The 23,692-nt window shown below is 56.4% G+C and overlaps 1 protein-coding gene across 11 annotated transcripts in view; it reads left to right on the top strand.

The window, feature by feature from the left end:
* Positions 1-23,692, top strand: part of FAM169B (family with sequence similarity 169 member B) — an 80,213-nt gene that overhangs the window by 31,020 nt on the left and 25,501 nt on the right. For 4 of the 11 annotated variants that reach the window (XM_036232015.1, XM_036232017.1, XM_036232019.1 and 1 more), the window contains exons 5-8: positions 3,665-3,847; positions 5,883-6,014; positions 10,266-10,360; positions 11,595-16,817. In XM_036232015.1, coding sequence (XP_036087908.1) covers positions 3,665-3,847; positions 5,883-6,014; positions 10,266-10,360; positions 11,595-11,759 — 575 coding nt within the window. In that variant the 3' untranslated portion in view covers positions 11,760-16,817. Of the gene's footprint in view, positions 1-3,664; positions 3,848-5,882; positions 6,015-10,265; positions 10,361-11,594; positions 16,818-23,692 lie in introns of those variants that run through there. The other 7 variants (XR_001596514.2, XR_001596513.2, XR_004954354.1 and 4 more) reach the window with 3 other exon arrangements.

Raw genomic sequence — 23,692 nt, 5'->3', positions numbered from 1 at the left:
CCGACCGGCCGCACCGCTGTGGGTCTCGGCATCGTGACTTCAAGGTCCGTTGTCCTCAGTGGTTTCGCCTTTTTGGGGCCGAGGAGCACAGAGTGTTTTAAAACGTGTGGGCTCCTTTGGGTAGAACGAATGAGATCTTTTCAGGTGCGCCCCCCTCCTTGGGAACCTTTTGCTAAATGGTCCACTGTGCGGTTCTCCCTTCCTTTGATGGTTCTAGGATTGCCTTTCATTCAAAATCTGGACCCTGTAATCATTTCACCATTTCATGCTGAAATCCTCTCTAGATAAGCACAGCGCGGGAGGTTTTAGTTTCACTTTTAGCCCCGAGACCACTACTTTCAAGGAGGAAAATAACAGGATGGGTGAGTGGAGTTGGCCAATTCAGGGCCGAGCTGGTCAATGTTTTGCTGCTGTATAAAAATCTAAAAAGAACGGCTTTACATTTCAGATTTCTGAAAGCCCGCCACTAATGCAAGGGAAGCTCTTCACGGGTCCAGACAAGCACGTGACCCGTGAGATGGCAGCGATGCTCTGGAGTGGCCTTGGCTGCCCCGTCTGTCCAGGGCCACCTGTTCTTCCCTTGCCCCGACACCCAGTGCCGCAGGTGCCTCCCGCCTAATGTCTCATCAAGCGTGGGCCCCTCGTGCCATTCTCTGGACGTTAGCAGAAACTAAGCAGCAAGAAAACGGAGAAGCGAGAGCGTGGTGTGGGTTCGGGCCCCTCGGGCGGCTTCTTGCGCTGCTGCTCCGTTCTCGTCCTCGCGAGCCAGCTTCCTTTTCTCACTACGTTTCCTGCTTCCTTGTAACCTTGACGTCAGTTTGCCACGCTGCCCGCCTAGCCTGTGACCGCGCCTGCCTTAAAGGTGCAGGACATACTCTAGTCCCAGTTTTACTTCATTCAGACTCTTTTGGAAGAATAAGATCGGCCCAGCCAGCCTGTGCGTGGGTTTCTTGTGGGTCGTGGGTTCACCTTTAGCTCAGGTGTCTGCGTACAGGTGGGCTGGCTTTCGAGGTTCACATATGGCCACCTCGTCTTAGCTGTTTAACTGAGGCTCTGGCGGGGGCAATCTGAAAGCAGGACTGTGGGCTGGGCGGACCCCAGTCATCACCCGGGAAGGGTCCTGTTTGGGAAGTCTCAGCCTGGGGCGGGGTGCTTCAGCGAAGCCCCCAGACGGGCCTGCTTTGCTCCACGTCATGGGGCTGCGGGCGTTCTGGGGCTGCACCCCCACCCTGCTGCATCAGAAACTCCAGCCATCCCTGTGTGAAGCTGTCCAGGTGAGTCTGTAAAGCCCGAGAACCATTCCTCTAAGCCACGCATTCTCAGTGGGGCGGCATTGTCCTCAGGGAAAGTATTCTGTCCCGGGTGCAGAAGCTCTCAGATGGTTCTGTGGCTCTTCAAAGCCCAACTCCGCCCAACAAAGGCTCCTTTCTTAGTACTTAGGTACCTTAGTACTTAGGTGGAGGGAGGAGGGGGGGGGTGTTGATGGCGATTAGGACAAAATGTCTTTTGCGATTGGGACACTGGAGGCGTAAGTTCAGGATATTTATAGAACGTTCCTTAGTTCAGGTTGGTCTGGTGTTTTCTCATGATTAGACGGGGCTTATGTGCTCAGGGGAAGGGGAAGTGTCCTTTTCATGGGCTCACATCATTTTGGGGAGCCCGGTGTCCACGTTACTATCGGCGACGTTCACCTTGCTCACTCGAGGGGCTTTGTTTTCTTTTCCATACTCCATCATATCTTTTAAGAACAATTCACTGTATCTTTTTAAAGTCAATTTTGTTGAAGTCAATTTTATATCCCATGAAAGTTGTTAATTGTAAGTGTGCCATTCAGTGACTTTTAGCAAATTTGGAGGGTGGCGTAGCCATCACCCTGATTCACATTGTGGATTTTTCCTCTACCCCCAAACACTGCCTGTTTGGGATGAGTGTCTTTTTCCAGCCCAGCTCTGGGCCATCGCTGAACTGCTGTCTGTCTCCGTCAGTCTGTCTTACTGACATTTCACAAAACGGAATGAAACCGGATGTGCTGTTTTGCATCTGGCTTCTTCCATGTAGCTTGGCGATTTGGAAGTCCATCGAAATGGCAGCGGATATTAGTATCTTATTGCTTTTTATTGCTGAGCGATGGTCCAAGGCGTGAACATACCACATTTTGTTTCTGCATTTCCTGGGACGGTTTCCAGTCTGGGGCTATTACGCATGTGCGTGCCTTCGCATGGGCACGTGTTTTCATTTCTCGCGGGTGGGTTCCGAGGAGTAGCCCATGGTTAACTTTTTAAGAAATTGCCAGATTGTTTGATGAAGCGGCTGTCCCATTCGACACGCCCGTCGGCGGTATCCGAGGGTTCGTTTCTCCACGTCCTGTCAGCTCTTATTGTAGCTTGTCTTTTTGACCGTAGCTGTTCTAGTAGGTTGCACGTCGCATTTCACTGTGGCGTTAATTTGCGTTTTCCTAATGATTGATGATATTGATCATCTTTTCACCAATTATTAACCATTTGTATATCTTCTTTGGAGAAATGTCTGTTCAGGTCATCTATCCATTTTTAATTGTTTGTTTTCATTTTATTGAATCATAGGGGTTCTGTATATATTCTGGATATAAGTCTTTTATCGAAAATGATTTGCGAAGATTTTCTTACAGGCTGTGGTTTGTCTTCTCAATTTCTTACTGTTGTCTTTTGAAGAACAAAGCGTTTTAATTTTGACGAAGTCAGATTTGTCATTTGTTTGTGCTTTTGGTGTTGAATCTAAGAACTCTTTGCCTGACCCAAGGTTATGAAGGTTTTCTTCTAAAAGCTTTATAGTTTTAAGTCTTACATTTATGTCTAGATCCATCTTGAATTCATTTTTGTGTATGATGTGAGGTAAGGGTGCAAATGCATTTTAAAAAATACCTAATACATTAAAAAATGAATGGACTTTATTTTTCAGAGCAGTTTTAGGTTTCTAGAACTATGAAGCAGAAAGTACAGAGCACTCCCCACTCCTCCTCCTCCTCCCCCTCCCCCTCCCCCTTCTCTCCCTTTCTCTCTCTTCCCCTGAAAGTCAAGTTCCCTTTGCTGTATTGGCTCTGGGTGCAGCGAAGTTACGAGGTTATGAGGTTACTTCAGGGTAGGAAAGTGGGAGGAATGCCACCGTCGCCTGTCTCGCTCTGCTTAGCAAGGTCATCGATGTTTTATGGGAAACAGGACTTAGTCTATTTGGGGCAAATGCACTTTGCCATATTTGGACACAGGGAGCCCTCGTTAGAGTTGCTGAAACAAGCCCGTGCCCTAGAGCTGTGTCGGGTGGTCTCCCAGCCCACGGCCCCCCGGGGCAGGGGAGAATGCCATGCCGCCCAGACGCCCCTCAGCAGCGCCAGGGGCCTCTGCGAGCCGCCCACGGTGACCGAGGGTGTTGGGGTCTGGGCGCGTGAACAGCCTCGCTCTGCTCAGTCACCAGGTCTGCTGTCCGTTGCGGTGCGGTGAGCTGGTGGCTGGCTCCGTGGCATCCAGCAGCATGCGGGCTGGTGGCGGTCTGCAGTGATCTGCTCTTCTGTCGCCGGCCCTGAGTCCGTGGAGCTCGTCCTGCTTCCGGATGGCGCCAGTGCCTGGCCGTGTGGGCGTCCCGCCGGGTCCTGCCGGGTTAGCACGATGCCCTTCTCTCTGTTTACCCGCAGGCAGCCTGTGTGGCGATGGCACAGGTGCGTGCTACCTGCTTCCCGTCTTTGACACGGTGTTTGTCAGGAGGAGGCACCGTCGCCAGGGCCTGGGCGTGGCCATGCTGCAGGACTTCTGTGAGACGTTCGGGGAGGAGGAGGCCCTGGGCATCAGCTGGCCGGTTTCTCCCGCCATGTACCAAGGTAACAGCACCTTTGTGAGGTAGACGCACCCGGGTGCCGGTGATGGGGTGCACACGTGCATTCCGGGTGGGCCTGCAGAGGGCGGGCCCTCGGCTCGTCATCATCGAGAGGCCACGGGGAGCCCTGGGCGTCCCACGAAGCACAGCCACCCACGTTGGGCTTCGCCTGACTGCCAGCCGTGCAGGCGTTCTGGGCCCTGGCACGGGGAAAACGGCAGACGGGAGAGAAGACGACACTTCTGGTGCTCTGAGGTCACGAGTGTTTTCCTCAAGGGGTTTAGTCCTTCCCGCGTCTTTTCCAACTCTTAGTCTCTAATTAAACCTTGAGGATCCCCGAGTTTCTTCAAAGAGCGCGCAAGGATTCCCGCACCGTGTCGCCCACTTTGAGGTGCTGGGAGCTCCCAGAAACCAGGCAGCCGGGCCTCTGTCCGCACCCCTGTTCTATCCATCCCTCTCGGGTTTGCCCCCGGGGCGGGGCCACCCCAGAGCCTGGGGGTCCCTGCTGCACCACGACCTGCGTCTTCCCCCGCAGAGGACAATCTTAAGGTGCTGGTTCTGATTCGGGCTCCGTGTCTACGGGTTTCAGCTGTGCCCCCTCGGGGAGCCGGCGGAGCGCGCGGTGCGGAGCAGCTGGGGGCCGAAGACCCGGCCGGGTGTGCGCATGCGCCCTCGCTGGCCGGCCGTCGTGCGCACGGTCCTGCTGTGCACAAGACGACAAGGCCTCCTGCCTGGGCCGCGCTGCGGGGGCTGCGAAGAGAAGCTCCCCCTTCTCCCCGGGTGAGGGACCCGGGAGCCCCGCAGGATGCGGCCACCTGCGTCCAGGCCCCTCTTCTAAACTGGCTCGGGTACCAGGCCCGCAGTGTTCCCGCCAGTGGCAGCCGAGCGCCCAGGTGGCCGCCACACCTGGACCTGCGCACCGAAGCGCTGGCCGCGCCTCCAGCTGCGTCCTCTCAGTCCCCGGGCCAGGCGTCGGTGGGACGTGGGCGGAGCACGGGCACGGTGTCCGGTGTCCGCGCGTGTGTGGGCCAGCCCCTCGCGGCGTTGGGTGGGAGGAGGTGCGGGTGGGCTGCTGGCGCGGGCCGGCTCTCGGTATTGTCACATCATGGTGCAAAACTCCAAGGCGTCCAAGAATTCCAAATTCGAAACCGGCTTTCCCTGTCGTGATGCCGTTAGAAGTGTCGAGATGGGGGACCAGGAGCTTCTATCCAGCTCTCCGCGGCCTTGGCTCTGCCTGTCGGGTGCTTAGCGTCGGCTCTGAGAGCCGCCGCCTGTGCTGGCGCCCCAGGCCCAGCACATCGGGGGAGGGCCCGGGCAGTCCCCATACTACCCGCAGGGCGGGGTGCAGCTTCCCACCTGGCTGGACTTGGGATCCCGCTGACCTGTGCACGTGGGCGTCAGTGTCCCCAAACGCTGAGGGGACTCTAGAACCCTGGCATCTGTGGGAGGTTCTGTGGGGGAGGAGGGCTGGGGAGCCTTGGAGGGAGGAAGGGCGATGACTGAGGTGCGGCCATGTTAGGGGTGAATGGGGCACCCCCCAGTTCTTACACTGACGCCCTAACCCCACTGTGACTGTGTGGAGGTGGGGACCTTGAAGAGGTAATTAATTAGCTTAAATGAGGTCGTAAGCGAGGGTCCCTAATCCAATAGGACTGGCAAGAAGAGGCCTTTATCAGAAGGGACAGTTAGGACCCGAGCGGGTTCACAGGGAAGGCCACGCGAGGGCACGGTAAGCAGGCGGCCGCCTGCAGGCCAGGGAGAGCGGCCTGGACATCCAGTCTCCAGGCTGCAAGGCGTAAATGTCTGTCGTTGAATCCCCCGGCCTGTGGGATGTTGTTTTGGGCACCAGCGCTGACAAAAATGAGCTGGATGACGGGGGTCAGGCAGGTGAGGATGGCGGAAGGTGGCTTTCATGGAGCGCGGCTCAGCGCTGGGGCGAGCTGGGCTGCAGAGGGAGCCGGAAGTGGCCCTGAGGACACAGAGGCTGGCCGTGTGCCCCGGGGGGTGGCCTGCCTGACGCGGGCTGCGCCCTTTCTCAGTCTGCAGGAAGTTCCTGTGCGCCCGGCCAGAGGAGCGAGGCCGCCTGTGGGAAGTGGAGCCCCCGGGAGCCTGGGGCCAGCGAGGCAGCATCTGGCTGAAGGTCCAGCTTCGGCAGCCGAGACTTCTGAACTGTGAGTCGCGGCGAAAACGTGCACTTTGTCCCCGTCGTTCCCGGTGTCAGTCACGGAAGCAGAGTCGTTTGCGCGGACCGAGTCAGGCCCGCCTGCGTGTCAGGTCCGGCGTCGCTGCAGGAACGAGGGAGGGACAGCTGGGTGGTGGCCTCCTGTCCCCTGTCCACGCACCTTCCCGAATGAACCACGCCAGCTAACCCTTGCCCAGGCTCGCTCGATCACGAGCTCCCCACGCCTTCCTGTTAGAGTGAGGTCGGACCATCGGGACACGCGGGGCGCACGCTCTCGCCAGCGGAAGGTCGGTTGGACACATCGTTTCAGGCGGGCGGTGCGTGCGCCTGGGGAAAACCCGAAGATGCGCGCAAGGTCACTGAGAAACGCGAGCCTCCCGCTCCCTCTCTGGGGAGAGCGAGGGAGCGGCAGCCCCCCGCGGACGGCGTTCTGCCAGGGTCTGTCCCCGTCCCGGGCTGCGTCGAATGGAAACGTCCCGGTCCCCCTCGGCAGCCCCATCGGGGATGCCCCCGCCGCCTTCAGTTAGCGGGCGTCACCCCCGGTGCCAGCGGGAGTTTGCCGGTGGGGTTTCGCTGGCGGGGATTTGCATGATGGGTCCCAGGGGACGCCCTGTCAGAGACATTTGTCCAGGTGGCTTTTTGCCAGTGTCCCTTCCGCCTGTCCCCAGCGGGCAGGGCTGGGTGGGCGCAGGGCCCCCCGGGCTGCAGGCGCCGTGGGCGCTGGGAGGCCCGGCCGGTACCAACAGCTCGGGTTCGCTGGACGGGGCGGAAGCACCGTCTTCTTCCCTCCCGGCCTTGCTGCTCCCGTTGGCGTCAGGTGTCACGTTCACGGCAGCAGGTAGCTCGTTAGGGGTGCTGGGCAGCCGAGGGGCCTGGCCTGGTCTCCGCGCGGCTCACACATCCACCTCGGGCAGTGACAGGGAAGAGCGCCTGGGGTTTGCTGCTGACGATAGAGTCACTCGGGCTGTTGTGGTGCCCGCTGGCAGGCTTCATGGGTCTTCACGGCATTAACGAGTGACCGGGCGCCTGGGACAGGGGCCACGGCAGGGCCATGTCTAAGATCCCAGTGAGGCGGTTACGAGACTTGCCCTGTGGCATCGAGAGTTAGAGTTGAAGGGAAGTCGCCTGGACCCCATGGCTGAGCTGCCCGGCCAATCGGGGCAAGTGTCCCAGAAGCCCCCGCACGCAGCCTGTGTGTGTCAGAGACACCGCGGCTCTTTGGCAAGGAAAAGAATGAATAACGGCTCGCATAGCAGGACGTGGGCATCATGTGGCTCCGCACAGGCCCAAGAGGGTGAGCAGAGGGCCGTCGTTTCCCAGGAATCGGGGAGGCTCCTCTCAGGATCATCACGCAGGTTATTTCAGGAGCTCAGTGTCGGTGCGGCTGGGCCAGAGCACACCCAGCCGCAGGTCAGACGCCAGCACTGACCCTTCAAGTCACTCCGAGATTTGCCAGCTCTCTCTTTAAAACGGCAAATGAGGGGACTTTCGCGGAGAATGTTCCCGAAGCGTGCATGATTCCCTTGAAGCAAGAAGGGTCATCGCTGTAATTAGGATATAATTAGATTACTAAAAACGTCGTAATTAAAAAGAAGTTTAAATGATGGTCTCTTCACTCCCTGTATGAATCGCGCTGGCTCCCGGTTTCGCCACACCTGCGGTCCCCCGAGGGCCAGCGGTCAGGACTGTGGTTCCCTCGGAAGGGTTTCCAGCCGGCCGGCCGCATCTGACCGTGGTTTCGTCAGTGGTGACGTCTCAGGCTGTTTCTGGTCGCTAGGTGAGGGCTGCAGGCGCCATCGCCGGTGAGCCCTGCAGCGTCTCCCTTTCCAGTCTGTCCCCCTCCTCATGGAAGTCAGCAAGTGTCAGTCCATCGGGTTTTCCCGCAGGTCACCCAACGATAGAGGTTCTAGAATCCGCTCTTCCCTGGAAGTCTCATGAGGCCGGTTGATTCTAGCTTTTAGCTAGTCGGTTATTCGTAGAATTGCCTTCCTGAGTAGTTCTGGTTTCCAGTTCTGCCTCCGGTCCCCTCGCCTTCTGAGTGTGATTTGGGAGGTTTGCTGCAGTGTCGTGCGCCGTAGAAACGGAACCGTAAGCACGAACGCCGGTGCGGCCGGCCCCTTCTTATACTTTCAGTAAAGCACGGACGGTTTTAAAACGTTTCAAAGGGAAACTAACTTCTGCTCCTTTCAAATGTATCACGATCCATTTTGGAGGCAGTGTCGTTAGCGGACCAGGTCCTTTAAAGTCTGCACGGTCCTGCCCGCGATAACATCTGCGGCTCCTAATGGCCCCGAAGACATTTGCAGGGTTATTCAGATGTTTTGGGAGAAGGAGTTTGTGAGAAATTCTTTTCTTCCTACACTCGGTTGCACATGAAGCCTTTGAAACTCGACCAGCAGGATTATGATTCTGTCTGATGTGACTTCCCAGTCAGCCTGCAGGGGCTTCGGCTGCTCTGCCGCAGGAGATGAGGTCAGATACGTCAGCTGTCGAACGTTCTCTTACAAAAACGTTACTGGAGGCAGAAAACAATTGCACACGGCTTTAAAAATGCATTTTTCATCCTTTAGGTTACAGTTTCGCGTTCTTTGCAGGTGCATTTTTATTAAACATGTTTTCTTCGATTTAACATTTACTCTTTTCTCTTTCTTAATAATAATTATTTTTTAATTTATTATGGTGACATTGATGAACAAAATCCAGTAAGTTTCAAGTGTACAATTCAACAGTGACTCATGTGTATATATATATATATATATATATATATACACCCACATACACACACACACACACATATATATTGCATTATGTATTCAGCGCCCATAGTTAGCTTTGTTTCTGTCAATGCATATGTGGCCATTTTCCCCCATCTACCACCCCCTCCCCCAGATTTACATCTGATTTTTAAAGCTGGAAAGAGTGTATGTAAAGAGGTGTGAACTATTTGAGCTGGGAGGTGAGGTCACTTTTCGAAAGCTGCCGCTCTACTCTCGTTCCGGCTTGTTTCGGTGAGTGGGACATTGTACAGCGCAGTAGCAATAACAGGTTTATGGCAATAACAATAACTTGGTTCACAGTAACTTGTTTACGGCGGGGGCCTGTGCTGGGAGGTGCTGTGGCTCCCTCTAGTGGCCGTTGCTGTGTACTGCGTCCTGGGTGGGAACCTGTGGGCGTTCGTGCCTTTGACCTACCTGTGTGGTGGTTTCTCAGATTCTTAGACCTGGGAGTCCAACTTAGTGCTTCCATTTAAAAAACTTACTGGGCTTTTGTCACTTAGGAATAAAAGCGAACATTTGATAGCTACCGGTATGCTTTAGTTCATAACACATAAAGAGTTTCGTACGTCAGGAAAGGGAGGAAATTGGTCATGGGTCATTCATTCATTCATCAGTTATCCAGTCGTTCACTCACTTACCAATCAGGGAGCATCTTCTAACACCACGTGTTGTCTGAGGTGACAGGGTTACAGGAGTGAGTAAGGCGGACAGCCTCTGAGTTTATCGTTGAGCTTACATGTTTGTGAAGAAAATTCCACGGGCTACTGTGTTACCTAAAAACTCTATGAGAGAACAAAAGCATGCTGATATCTTTAAGTATGATTCAGTTTTGCCAAACCAAATTTTTCTAATTGATAAAATCTGGAAATAAACTTTATAATTTACTTACATAAGTAACAAGCAAATGATACATTTATTCTTTATTTGAAAAAATGTGTTCCATTTATATTTTCGACTCGAACAGAAAAGTGCTTACATTTTTCCTGAGATCTCTGACCTCCCCCTTCACAACCCTCCGCACACGGAGTTTGGGGTGCGGGGAGGTGCACAGCAGGGCAAGAAAGTCGCTCCATCCTAAGTTGGGACGAATTTGGTAGGAAGGGATGATTAACACGGGTGATTACGAACTCTTGTGAGTAAAAATTCCAGCGACCCAAAAATAAAAAATAAAAAAGCAAAGGGCTAAGAACAGAACTGGAAACCCGACTCCATTTAATGCCCGTTTCATTGAAAGCAAAGATGAAAATTCCAGCACAGAAATGCTTTGAGTAGCGATGCTGTGGGCCCCTCTGTCCTCCAGAGGGCGCTCTAGAGGTGCAGCGTGCCCGTCTAAAGGATGGAGCTGGGGCTCCCGTGAGATGATGCTTTTAGAATGGTCCCGTGTATCGCTAATTGCTCCGCTGTCCACTCCCTTGGGAGCCACCACCCTGTGCTTACCCTGCTGTCTTGCTTGGGGAGGACAGCTCGCCCAGGTCTTGCCAAGGAGGACGTGAGCAGTCACGGGCGGAACTCTCGAGACGAAGGAGCCGCGGAGCCCCCTGATGGAGAAAGCAGCAAGGTACAGTGAGGAGCGCTTCCTCCTGGGACTAGATCCCGTTGCCTGGGGAACCACGTGCTTGTTTGATGAGGCCCCGCGGTCCAAGCCCTCGCATCAGCTTCCTGAGCTGTGGGCTCTCTGGGGCTGGGGGCCCGGGGCCGGGGGCTTGTGCTCAGACCCCTGCGCTGTGCGTGGCGTGAGGAAGGGCCTTGGTGCGCAGACTTGGCACGGTCCTCTCCTCTAAGCTAGACTAGCTCTGACAAGGCCAGGTCTAAGCAGAGAACACATGGGAATCGCTTGTAAACTTGCACTGTTAAGGAGATACTGAAAAATCCGAATTTCAAATTCTGCCCTGGACCAGCGTCTTCCGAGCAGAGCAGAAGCACGGACAAATCTATCTCGCTTTCCTCCGCTGCCCCTCAAGTCCAGACTCTAGAAAGCGAAACGTGGCATCGGTCACTGTCTAACCAGAGCGAGGCGAGACCAGAGCCGTGGGCAAGGACGGTCCCGGATATTTCTTAGGGGCCTGTTGTCCTTCAGTATTTTATAAGGCTCTGAAGTGACATGATTCCATCAGCATCTTCCTGAAGCCAAGCCAGACACTCGCCCACGCGAGATGATGGCGATATCATCCGCCATGTGACATGGTGTGGCCTTTGCTCTTCAACCCCTAAAGTCGGTGATGAGTTTAAACCCCAAAGCTTACAATTGCACTTACATGGGGAATACCGCTCATTTTGGACAGTAGGCGTGTCTGCCATATGAATGGAGCATCTAAGGCATGAAATATCCCATAGGTGCCAGATCATTCTAGAAGAGCTGCCTGGAGTCCCTCATCAGCCCTAGCTTTGCATTTTTCTTGGTTCCCACGGGAAAGATGGGCTAACCTACGACCCTCTCAGGCCACCAAACAGAGAGCATGATACCTTGCCTCTTTTAAACCACGAAGAGGCTATTAGAGGAAGCAGGAGACTCCTAACGCCCGTGGGCGAGTGTCTGGAAATGGGCATCAAGCCTCAGAGCCCGAGTGCTTCCTGGCCTTGTCCTTTCTCTGCTGTCCCCTCGGGCCTCCCTTCAGCTCACAGCAATATATACGCAAGCTCAGAGCTGTTTCCTCACGGGACACGGTCCCTGGGGCTGGCGGGAGCGTTCGACCCCGGCTTGTGCATCCCGAGAGTGAGCATCGGCGCAAGGCCAGGCCCGTCAGTTACACGGCGTGGACTGGAATCCTTTCTAGACTCTTTTCTGATTTCAGGAGCTCATCAGCGGAGATGAACCGGGAAGGACAAAGGATGATGGGGCCCGTGGCGTGCAGGAAGTCCGCGGGGCGGAGCTGGATGGGCAGGACGCCGAGAGGACAGCGGTGGCCGTCGGGCTGGCCGGGGGGTCCTGGCCGAAGCGCGTGCGGCCCAGCTCCTGACTCCTGGAGGCCAGCCTGGGTCTCCTCAAGAGGCCCGTCCCGGGCCCCAGGGGTTCGGGTTTGAGAGCTGCCTGTCACTCCCTGCTAGCGTGACCCCGACTCGCCATCTGTGCCTGCCGTCTTCCTTTGCAATCTCTGAGGAGAAAATGACCACAGACGCGCCTGCCTTGGGCTTTTGTGAGCTCGGGGTGGAAAGTGTGAGGAAATGTCTCCTTACACCCCAGCGCTATTCGGGCGTGAGGCGTGACTTTCCCAAGCTCAGCTTCCACAAGCTTGCTCGGTACACCTAGCATGGTTTCTGACTCAGGACGAGTTTGCACGGACTGTGCTGCGAGCACATGGATTCGGCCCTTCCGTGAGCACAAGGAAGCCCGGAGGAGGGCCGTCCATTCCCGTCTGCTCTGCAGAAAGTCTCTTCAGGGTCACCACGCCGGCCCGGTCGTGACCGCGAGGCCACAGGTCCCCCAGGGGTCTCCAGGGAGACACATCCCCTTCCAGAACTCCCTGAGGGCAGACCGGGGCTGCTGGGTACACACCTGAGGCCTCTCACATCTGCCTGGTGTACGGGGGGCGCTTAGAGTGGGCTCCAGGCGGGTGACATCTCAGTCATCACCAAAGTCAGAGGGGAAGTCACCGGAGGGGTGTCCGGGCTGATGGCCCTTGTAGTGTATGGTGCCATGAGTGGAACCGCTTCTGGTGTTAAAAGAGACTGTGAAGCTACCAGCCTGACCCGAATGTGACACTGGCTCCCCCTTCTCAAACACCTTACCCAGCCCTGCTCAGGGCGCGAGCTCGGCCACCGCGGGAGAGTCAGAGCTCAGCCAAGGACCTGCTCCCCATGCCCCGTCACTCATTTATATTTGTCCGTCTCTCTGTCTGTCCTTCTGTCTGTTGTCTATGCATGCATGCATCCTTCTATCCACCCACCATCCATCATCCATCCATCCACCATCCATCCGTCCATCCATCCACCACCCACCATCCATCCATCCTGCTTGTCTGCGCATTCATCACTGTGTTTGCATGTGTCCATCTGTTTGTGTGTCCCCACATTTGTCTCTTTATCATCCTGCTCCCTCTCCATCCATCCGTGTGCCCGTCTGTCCGCCTTGTCCTACAGCACACATTCAGCACAGTCGCCAGGCCAGGCTCTGCACTGGGCACCCGATATGTACGTAGCAAGAGACGTGGTCACTGGGCCCAGGAACCCATTCTCTGGAAGGGTGGCTCTGGCCTGTCCCACGGGAGTCTTCCCTCCTCCACCATTTAGAAAGAAATGGACCAATGGAACAGAAATAGAGTTGGGAGCTCGACGCGGAGACATCGCGGAGAGCCCCGTGCGCGTGGGTCGTCTGTGAAGGGATCACAGACTGTCGGGTGGACCCACGTCCGCAGGAGGGGGCTCTGCCTGTGACTTGGACTTGACGTCGAACGCGATGCGGCTGCTGCTGCGAACACGGCGTGGCATGGGGTGCGCGGCTGGTGCTTTGTGTGGCCATGAAAATGAACCGATGAGGCTCAGGGGTTTGAGGACGCTTCTGTTCAATAAAGGAATCCTCCCAAGGAAGATGTGTTGGTGGAGTTCATTGAGGGACGCGTAACCGAACCATCCACACGGTTACAAGGATGTGCCGTGGGGCGCAGCGCCCCCTCGCGGAGCAGCACGGTCCTGCGGGGGCTGCGCGCGGTTCCTTTCCCCGCGGTGCGCGGGTGAACGTCGGGGAGGCGCATGTGCGTGTGTGTATGTGTGTGTGTGCGCACGTGGGTCATGTTTTTATTAAATTACCTTTGTTTAGTTTATTATTCACTTCCTCTGCGCTCTTGCCTATAATTTTGAACAGCTCTATTGTGATGTAACTTATGATCCATAAAATTCACTTCAAGTACATAATGCCATGGTTTTAGTCTATTTACAGAGTTATGCGAACACCACCATGATCAATCCATCCCAAACAAAGCCCATACCCTTTCCGCACACCCGCCCCAGCCCTAGGCAGTTCCAGTCTATGTTACATATAGATTTGCCTGTTGCGGACACATCATTCAAGTAGAATCATACAATGTGTGGCCCTTTGCATCCGATTTTTCACAGCATACTATTTTTCAGGTTCATCTATGGGTAGAATGTCTCGGTACTTCATTCCTTTTGAAAGCTGAATAATTTTCCATCGTACGGATACACAACTTTTTTCTGCCCATCAATTGATGGACTTTTGGACTGATTTCCATTTTTGGCTGTGATTTATCAGCGATGCTGTGGACACTCATGTATAGGCTTTTGTGTGGACCTGTGTCTTCAGTTGTCCTGGGTATGTACGTAGGAATGGAATTGCTGGGTCATATGGTAACTATATTTTAACATTTGAGGAAGTGCCAAATTATTTTTCAAAGCGACGGTGACATTTTACATCCCTGTCAACAGTGTCTGAGGTTTCAACTTCTTTGCCACTCATTGCCGTCTATCTTGAGTGTGAACTGGTATCTCATGGTTTTGATGTGCACACTGGTCCTTTTTACATCTTTGGGGAAATGTCTATTCAGATTTTCTTACCCACTTAATTGGGGTGGCATTTTATTCCGAATTGCAGGATTTCTTTATCTGTTCTGCCTACGGGTCTCATCACGGGCGTATCAGCTGCAAATATTTTCTCCCATTCTGTGGGTTGGGTCGTCTTTTCACTTTCTTGATGGCGTCATCTGAAGTGCAACATTTAAGATTTCGATGCGGTCCAGTTTATCTCTGCTCTTGGTGTCTCGTGTTTTTGGTGTGGTGTAATGATCGTGCTTTATAAGTGCATGTCCATTCATTTCTTTCTAAAGGGAGTCGTCGGGGAGAAAGTCATTTGACTCTTGCTGGGAAGAGCCCAGGTGGAGGGCGTGTGAGAGGCAGGTTGCCCGGCAGACTGTCTCAGCCTGCCCTCAGGAATGTGCTTAGGCTGGCAGAGGACTTCGGGGTTTCATGGCCCTGCAGAAGGGGGCCTTACGGGTTCAGGGTCTGGCAGTGGTGGTGGACATTTATGGCTGCACATCGGTTCTGAAACAGATCTTCCAGGAGGGAAAGTTTGGTGTCTGGGCTTCTATGTCCAGAAGCCGTGAGCTTCCTGGTCACCTTCCTCTCCACTTTTGTCTCCAACCTTTCACAAAGGACACAAAATATCAGTGTGGCCAAGAAGGGAAAGAAGAGCAGGAAATCACAATGGCACAGTCACGGGAAGTCACAGTCTGGTAGCCTGGTACCTGACCAAGCTGGGGACCTGGGAGCTTCTGTCTCCGTCAGCATCCAACAAGACAAAATCAGAAACAGTAATTTCTTTTCTTGTCAGAAAAAAAATCCTATAAATGTCCACAGCAACAGAAATGCTCCCTCCCATCCAAGTGTCTTAGTGCCTGCAGACTCCGTTTAATGGAATTGGCTTGTCTTCTTAAGGCCTCCTTCTCACCAGAGAAAAGTCACCTTCAGGCCTTGACCGTGTGCAGAGGGCTGCAGAGTTCGTGACCTTCCGTGGCATTGATTGCTGGGCAGGCCGCGGACACTGTGCAAAGCTGGCAATGAGTGGAGTGCTCCTTTGGTCCTTGGGCAACCATGGGACCTGTGGCCCATCTGGAGGTATTTTTAGGTGTCACGCAGTTGGCGGAGGGGTCCTACTTTATAAGTGCATGTCCATTCATTTCTTTCTAAAGGGAGTCATCGGGGAGAAAGTCATTTGACTCTTGCTGGGAAGAGCCCAGGTGGAGGGCGTGTGAAAGGCAGGTTGCCCGGCAGACTGTCCCAGCCTGCCCCCAGGAATGCGCTTAGGCTGGCAGAGGACATCGGGGCTTCGTGGCCCTGCAGAAGGGGGCCTTACGGGTTCAGGGATGGTGCTCAACATCGTACATGACCAGGACAGCCCTGCAACCCCAGGACTTCTCCAGCCGGGAATGTCGTGCCAAGGTGAGAAACCGCATCCCAGACTAGCAGGCGCCTGTCGTTCTCAAGTCCTAGGTGTCTGCACTTCTTCACTCAGAGAAATCACTCGGCGCCTCGAGTGGAGGTCCATGGCAGGGCCCAGGAGATGCCCTGGAGGAGACTCAGGGCCGAGTGGAAACATTAGAACTTGCCTTTTCTTTTAATCTATATTTCGAGCCCCAAGGCTACCTGGTGGCGGAAAACCACAATCTTAGACTGAACTTATAGTGTGGACCCCTCGCTCCTGGGCAGTTTTCTGAGGGAAATACCCGCGGAGGCCACACGATGGCAGCCTTGCATAAACCAAAACCCGCTGGTCCCAGGACCGCAGCCCTCGGTGAGTGTCCCCTGCACAGGAAGCCGCCTGTTTTCCTGCAAAAACCGAGGAGGTCGGCCAGGAAGGCGACTTTAATTGACGCTGGAAGCTCTGATCTTTGCTCTTGACCACAGATCAGGCGGGGCCACATTTTCTCGGGCATGGAAGATGCGGGTCGCGGCGCGCGCCATTGCTGCAGCCGCCCCGCGCGGCCACTAGATGGCGATGTTGCACTTTCCTGCGGGCTCCGCGGGGCGCGCAGGCGCCGCCTCCCCGCTTCCCGGGTGCCACCGGAGTCCCCAGATGAAATCGGCGGTGCCGCTGTGAGCCGAGGCCTCGTTCACCGAGGTGTCTGGGAAATGAGATGCAGCCAGGAGGCTTTGACCAGAAGGAACGCTGACTGCGGGACCGTCTCAGGATTTTACAAGTCGCCCTCCCCACGCCGAGAAGGGCCTGGCCGGGCTCACCACCAGGCCTTCTTAGTACCGAGCCTCCTGGCCGTGAAGGTGGCAGCCCCGAGGGCCTCCGGGAGTGGTCCCTGCAAGCTGTAGTGTCCCAGGGAGGGCTGCCCGTGGCGGGGCCTCTGGGCAGTCAGCTTTCCTCACCGGCATCAGGGCCAGAGAAGAGCCACAGAGTCCTAGTGCCCTGAGGTCACGTCGCTCCGCCCGGTCAGCACTCGAAGGGCACAGCTTTGCCCCCACCCAGGGGGTTCAGTGCGGCCGCAGCTTTAGATAGGGATTCTCAAGAAGAGAAGCGGCCACAGTGCGGGGGGCGGGGGCAGCAAGACGGGGCGAGAGGCCGGGGCAGGACCCGGGGCTGGCCCGAGCCAGCACGCTCTCAGGGCCCGGGGGGCGAGGCCACCGTGGGGGCGTGAGGGACGAGCGCAGGGGACAGCTGTGGGGACCCGGCCCCGCGGCTGCTCGGAGCCACGCCCCCTTCGCCTGGCCGGCCTGGCCCCGCCCCCGCAGCTGCCCGCCACGCCCCCTGGCCATCCTGGTCCCGCCCCCGGAGCTGCCCCGCCCCGCGGTGGGCCCCGCCCCCGTCATGGCCACGCCCCCGCCCGCGCACAGGCATCAGCACCTGCTTAAGTTTCCTGAATCTCCATCTGTTAGGCTTCCGATGTTACCTCCGCATCCCCCCCTTTTACTCCCTTTTACCTTTTTGAACGTGTCCCTTCAACACTTTGTGACTATGAACTTGTGTGATTTCCAGCTCCTGTCCTGCGCCTCTGTCTGTGTTCTAACAGTGTCACTTGATCTAATAATGCCCTGTATAAAATGCCTCCCAATAGGACAGGATCCATTCTAGGAGCAGATACTGCAGTTAGTTGTCATGCCTCTTTAGACTCCTTAAAATCTGGAACATTCTCACAATATTTCTTTCTTTTATGACATTGCGTTTTTAAAGCATACGGTACCTCTGCTTTTTTTTTTTTTGCGTGGGGGGGGTAGAACAATTTTTATTCTGTGCTTGTCCGATACTACTTTGTGATCCTCATGCTGAAGTCCAGTGTAGGTGACATCCTTCCTCAAGTGTCACGCCTGGGGGCAGATTTAAAGTCGGAACCTTCATCAGGGGCCTTCTTGGGCTCGAGTTAGTTCTGTGTCTCTTTGCAGCTACGAGATGTGTGCAAAAGCTGTAGTTTCGAGAAGCCGCTCTTTTTCAGTATGGGCTCTGAAAAAAATGTCCTTGTCAGCTCTGCTTACAGGACTTCTTCTCGGCCTCCCGGCTTCTAGCGTGAGAGACGCTGGCAGCTCTCAGGCTTCTGAAAAGCCATTTCTCTAAACTTCCCACCGGCACCACACTATAAAGTCCCCCCAGGAACAGATCGGGGAAGGGCACAATCTACCTTTTACCTTGTTGGCTGTGTTGCTGCATAGTTTGTAAAACACTCTAACACGTGCTATGCCACCAATGGCAGGGGTTTGGAGGGAACCCTGGGAAGGCTGCCACTTTTTTCATGGCTCTCGGACTGCAGAGGAGGGGCTAAGTTTTAAGGGCGATGCCGCCTGATGTGCCGGGCAGGACACCCGGCTTGACACCAGCCTTGGACTGGTAAAATTTTGGAGCGGTGTTAAAACTCTTTGACAGATGACGGTGCATCGTCAGTGGAGCCAAAATTAGCAATGTCCTTCATCCAGCCTTTAGGGTGGCCCAGAGAAGGTGCTGTGCCACCCACCCCCCTCCTTCCCCTCCCTCATCCCTCTCCTCCTTCCTGTCTTCTCTCCCCCCTTCCCTCCCAGGCCTGCTGAGAGCCAGTCACTGCGTCTTGGGCGTAGGAGACAAAATGATGAACAGGAAAAGGCTCGCTCCTGCCTGCGCGGAGTTTGTGATCCGCACCAGGGTTTTCAGCCTCGGCATTGTTAGCATGTTGGGCGGGGCGCCTCTTCGTGGGGGGCTGTCCTGTGTACCGTCAAGGGTGTAGCAGCATCCCTGGCCTCTGCCCACTAGATGCCAGCAGCTCCTCTCTATTCGCCCATCAAAGACTGTCTCCGGACGTCGCCCTGTGTCCCCTGGGCGACACGCTCGCCCTGGGTGAGAACCACTGGTACAGCGGGAGAGACCGTGGAGTGAACCCGCGGGGTGCAGTTGCGGAGGTTCACGGCCGCGATGGGGCTGTCCGGGGTGCCGTCCGGCCCGCAGGCTCAGGGCACTGGGCCCGCCAGTCATGCTTGGTACGTGCGTGTCGAGGAAGTAACTAACCACAGGTCCCCAGATGAAACTCGCGTCAGGAGAGGCCCTGTCTCGATGTCGTAGGGGGTTCTCACGGACGCTCTTCATTGGCACCATCCAGAAAAAGTAGGTGGCGGTGTCAGTAATAAAATAAAGAGCGAAACGACCTTCCCTGCATCTCCATGTTGGCGGTTTATTTCTTTTTTTTTTTGCAACTCGATATTTTCCGTGGCTCCATTCACACAGAGGCAGTGCCTCTGCCTCCCCTGGCTCATCACTTCCTGTCCCTCAGGGAAGTTGTAGCTGGTGGCCTATCGAACGGTCAGAGTTTATCATCCTTTCAAGACCGCGAAGAGGGGACGCTGTGGCCTAATGTCGTTGGTGGTCTGATACCTTAGTGACCTTGGCAGACTTTGTGAGGGTAACCGTTCCTGGCTTGGCCACAGATGCCCCTGATGTGGCCATGCCACCCTGTTGCAGGGCTTGGTTAATATCGGTGATAATCACAACTTACGGAGCGCCGGCCGTGTGCCAGGCGCCGAGCAGACCTTGTCTCCGAGAGGCCTGACGTAATTCCTGTGCCTCCCATGATCCACCTGGGGACACAGAGGCTAAACTCTCTCTGCTGGCTGTTAGCGCCTCGATAGTCCGTGTTTGGTTGGATGCGACGTTTTCACTCATTCATTCATCCACTCATTCACTCAGTCGCTCACAAACTCGTAAATTCACTCACTCATTCCTGGGGCTCCGTTGAGAGTCTCGCGATTCCCGCCTTCAGCCTCAGCGGACTCACGGCCTTGAAGGGATAGCAGTATGTCGGGTGACGGAAAACGTCACGGCCACGCCGAGGAGGTGGCTCCTGCTCTGGACAGGGCGTCGAGTGGTGTCAGGACTGACTCCCCAGAGGAGACGCGACCCAAAGCAATTTCGGAGGCTTTCGTCTTCGTGAGTCTTCCATCGTTTGTACCCCAGCCCCACATCCCGTCCCACTGAACCCAGAGCCTGAATCCATAGCCCGAAGGTCAATGTCACTGTCAGCAGCCGGGATCCCGCTGCTTCTGAGGGTCACGGTGTCAACCGCTTCCGAATTCCGTCCTCGCCCCCTGCCGGGTGCTTGGCCCCCCCTCCCGTTCTCCCGCACCCACTTTAGAGCTGTCACTTCCTATACCTCTTACCGAGATGTTGAGGCGCGCCCCGACAAAGGGCCATGGTATCGGACCCTGGCTCTGTGGGGGCACACGTAGATTTTCCCAAAGTTTGGTCTGTCACTTATGGTTAATGGCCCGGGCTAGGTCGCGGAACTACCCAGCAGGAAAAACAGACAGAACCCTGTGGTCGCGCTCTCTTCGGATGGCTGGGGTAATTTGAGCAGAAACGGCCTTTCAACTCTGGGGAAAAAATGTAATTCTCGTGTATGAAAAGCGTGAACCAGAGTTGCCATGTTCACTTCTTGTTTTCAAAGCCCCCACAGGCTGAGTCACATATCTGGGTCAGAGGGCCTATTGATTACCTGTCAGGGCCTGAGGTGTGGGTGATCAATAACACTAACCTACAGGAAAGGTGGCCTCAAATGCAGAAATCCCACCACGTGGTCTTCCCGTTTCTTCTGGTCCATAAGTGCTTTGTGGGATGCAAACTCTCCTGACCAGAGCTGCGTGCCCCACATCCTGGCTCTGTCCCTACAAGCCAGGGCTTCGGGGATGCCCCCCTGTACATGTGTGCTTGGTCCCCAGCCCTTAAACGGCGCGGGGCGCACAGGGAGGTGGCGGAGACACACACGTGCCAAGAGGAGATCCCCGGGGGAGACGGATGAAGAGGGATTGTCCAGGGGTCCCCAGGATCACAACCGTGACCTTTCACCAATGTTTAATCAGGTGCTCAGAGCAAAGCATTTTGAAAACTGCTGCAAATCCGCGCGGCCCCGTGATGGCGGAAGCTGGCTTTGCCTGCGTCAGCCGGTGACGCGCCCCACCTGAGTGACCTGCTCCCCAGAGACAGGCGCCCTGCGCAGCAAACCTCGGCTTCTCCTCGTGTGTCTGCCGGGGGCGGGGGTGGCCCGGGGTTCGTGCTGAGAGGAGCTGATGTCATCGCAGCCGCCGCGGCTCCTGCAGTCTCCACCCAGCACTCGGTCCTTCCCAGGGGACCCCGATTTTGTTAGCCCCCCCCCCCCACGGGAGGGAGGAAATGTGGCTGGGGCATCAGCATGTAACCATCCCCTGGTGGCTCGGCCGAGTCTGGGGCTGAGCACAGGACCTGTGTTGGCCCCACACGGAAGGTTCCAGAATCGACTGACAGAGAAGAGGTTCCGGCTCCAGTCCGGAAGCACAGGGGGCAAGAAGCGGTTCTGAGGGTGAGGCGGGGAGTGACGCTGGGCCCGCTCGCCCGCCCACCCCGATCATAACTCAGGACCACGGGCCCCGGCCCCCGGCCTCGGAGAGCACAGTCTCCTGGGACCAGGCTCAGGGGTCCCTCAACAAGTGTTTCCAGAACATTCTTTTGGTAGTGGAAGTTCTCGAAGCCTTTCAAGGGCTCTCAGTGTTCAGTAAGGGCAAACGCCTGGAGGGGGAGGACGAGGCTCCAGCAGGCCAGGACCCGGCCTCGGGCCCTGCAGCCTCACCTTACGTGCCCCGGAAATGGAGGTTCCACGGAGGGGGGCGTCGACTGGCCTCGGGGGTGCCCAGGAGCTCTGGGAAACGGCCCAGGCCCTGGCTTACATGGATCTTTCCCCTCCAATTTTTTATTTTGGTAAAATACGTATGACCCTCAACGTACCATCTTAACCATCTTCAGTGTGCCGGTCAGTGGCATTAAGTGCATCTGCATTGCTGGGCCACCGTCACCACGGTCCACCTCTGGAATGCTTTGCGTCCGGTAACACTGAAGCTCTGTCCCTGTTAGACGGTCGCCCAGTGCGTCCCCTCAGACTGTGGCAGCCGCCACCCTACTTCCTGCCTCTGCAGATTGGACCCTTCCAGGGGCCTCACGTAAGCAGAATCGTCTACTGCGTTTGTCCCTTTGTGACTGACTGGTGTATTTCATTCAGCGTGATGTCCTCGCGGTTCGTCCACCAGTAGCATCTGTCAGGGTCTTCTTCCTTTTTTAAGGCCGCGTAATATTCCGCCGTATGGATCCACCACCTCTTGCTTATCCATTCATCCGCTGACGGGCACCCGGGTGGCACGGTGCCTTTTCCAAGTGTTTCTATCGCCCAAAACACTACGAGGCCGGAGTCGGGACGCTCAGCTTGTGCGTTTTGTCTCATCGACTCACCCCCCTGGCATCTTAGTCGTGTGGTTCATTCGATTCGTCTCCCTGCGCCTCTGCTCCTTTGGGACCCCGGAGGGCGGCCCCGAGAAACCGAGACAGCACAGGGTCTGACAAATCGTGAGTTTCCCTCTTCACCGTCCTCCCGGCTTGTGGTCGCGCCATTAAGAGAAAATACGACCTGGCTCTTTTGGGGCTCACATACAGGATGCCACGTTGCCATTTTGATCCGTCAGGGCTCCCCCCACCTGCCCCCCGAGAGTCAGGCTTTCTCTGAGAAGCCAAGCCTTGCAGAGCATTCCCAAGAGACTCCGTGAGCCATTCCTGGGGTACAGGCAGGTTCCAGGCGGCGAAGGGCACTGGCGTTGGAGCACAACTCACCCCCCAAGTCTGGTGGGGTGAGGGGGCCATGGCACCCACCGCCTCCCGCCCTGAAGACGGCGGGAGCTCAGTGCTGTCGGCTGATCAGGGTACGTCAATGCGTGGGACTAAAAACCTTGCGAATGCCACAGTCTGGTCTAAAGCAGCATTTGCGGAGCTTAAAATGAGTCCGGTCACCTTAGATGTTTCTTCGTGCTGAGACATTTGTGTTGACAAGGCTGGGACATGTCTCCAAGCAGGCATGACGAACAGGCAGGAAGCACCAGCAGATCCCGCGGGGTGTGGGGGCCCCAGCGGGGGTCCCCGCCCAGCGCTGGTGCGGAGCGGGGTCCGGTGCGTGCACGAGGGCATCCTCGCCCGTCACACCATTTCCTGCCCTCTGGCCCTGCTGCCGCCTGGCCCTCCCCTGCCTGGGACGGTCCTGTCCTTTAGAGCCCGGGCCCACCCGTGTAGAAGCGAGAGCACGGCGACTAATTATGAACTCGTGATATGATTACATTCAATTAACTTCAGATAACCCTTGAAATTTGCTTAATGTCAGCCCTTGGCCCTGCGCGAAGGGCTAGACATCGCTGTCCCTTCTGCTGAGAAGGGCCGACGGCGCCGTGCTCCCTGGAGCACCGCGGGGCACACGCCCCGCCTCGAGTTCGGGGCAGGAAAAGGTGCCGGTGCCGAGGGTCCCGGGTGTGCGCGTCGGGGTGGGACTTGGGCAGACAGGGCCTTCCGAAAGACAATGAGGTTTAAACAAGGCCACAGGCGTGGGCCGCCATCCGACCGGACTCAAGTCCTCGTGAGAAGAGGCGATCGGGACGCAGACACACAGAGGAAGATGACCGTGCGGGGCCGCAGCGGGCGGCGGCCGTCCGCAAGCCCCGGAGAGCGGCCTCAGAGGAGACGAGCCCCGCCGGCTCCGTGACCTTGGACTTGTAGCCTCCACAGCTGTGAGAAGGAAACTTCCGTCGCGTAAGGCCCCAGCTCCTCGTGCCGTTTTCAGTGGCAGCCCCAGGAAACGAATAGAGCAGTGCCTCGCTCTCGGCCTGATTCACCCTCCTGTCCCCCACCCAGCACCGTTTTGCCGGCCACTGGGTCACCTAACTGGAGAAGGCGCCCTGTCGGCCCCGGAGAGGGTGACAGTGAGGCAGCCGTGGTGGAGGCAGGAGGCGGGCCCCTCGTCGCAGTCCCGTGTGCGCGAACCATCGGAAACTGGTCACGCAGCCCACGGTCGGCTCGGGGCTGCGGCCGGAAGGTTCCTGAGGAGCCCGGGGAAAGGACGTGACTTGCGCCACACGCCGGGCCTCGGCAGGGCTGGCTCCGCTCCTGCCGGTGCCAGCGCGGAGGGCGTTTCCGGGCGAG

The sequence above is a fragment of the Rousettus aegyptiacus genome, unplaced genomic scaffold, assembly GCF_014176215.1.
Source record: "Rousettus aegyptiacus isolate mRouAeg1 unplaced genomic scaffold, mRouAeg1.p scaffold_m13_p_14, whole genome shotgun sequence".
NCBI classification, from domain to species: domain Eukaryota; kingdom Metazoa; phylum Chordata; class Mammalia; order Chiroptera; family Pteropodidae; genus Rousettus; species Rousettus aegyptiacus.
Note: the sequence above shows the minus strand (reverse complement) of the source record. Positions and strands in the feature narration are given on the sequence as shown.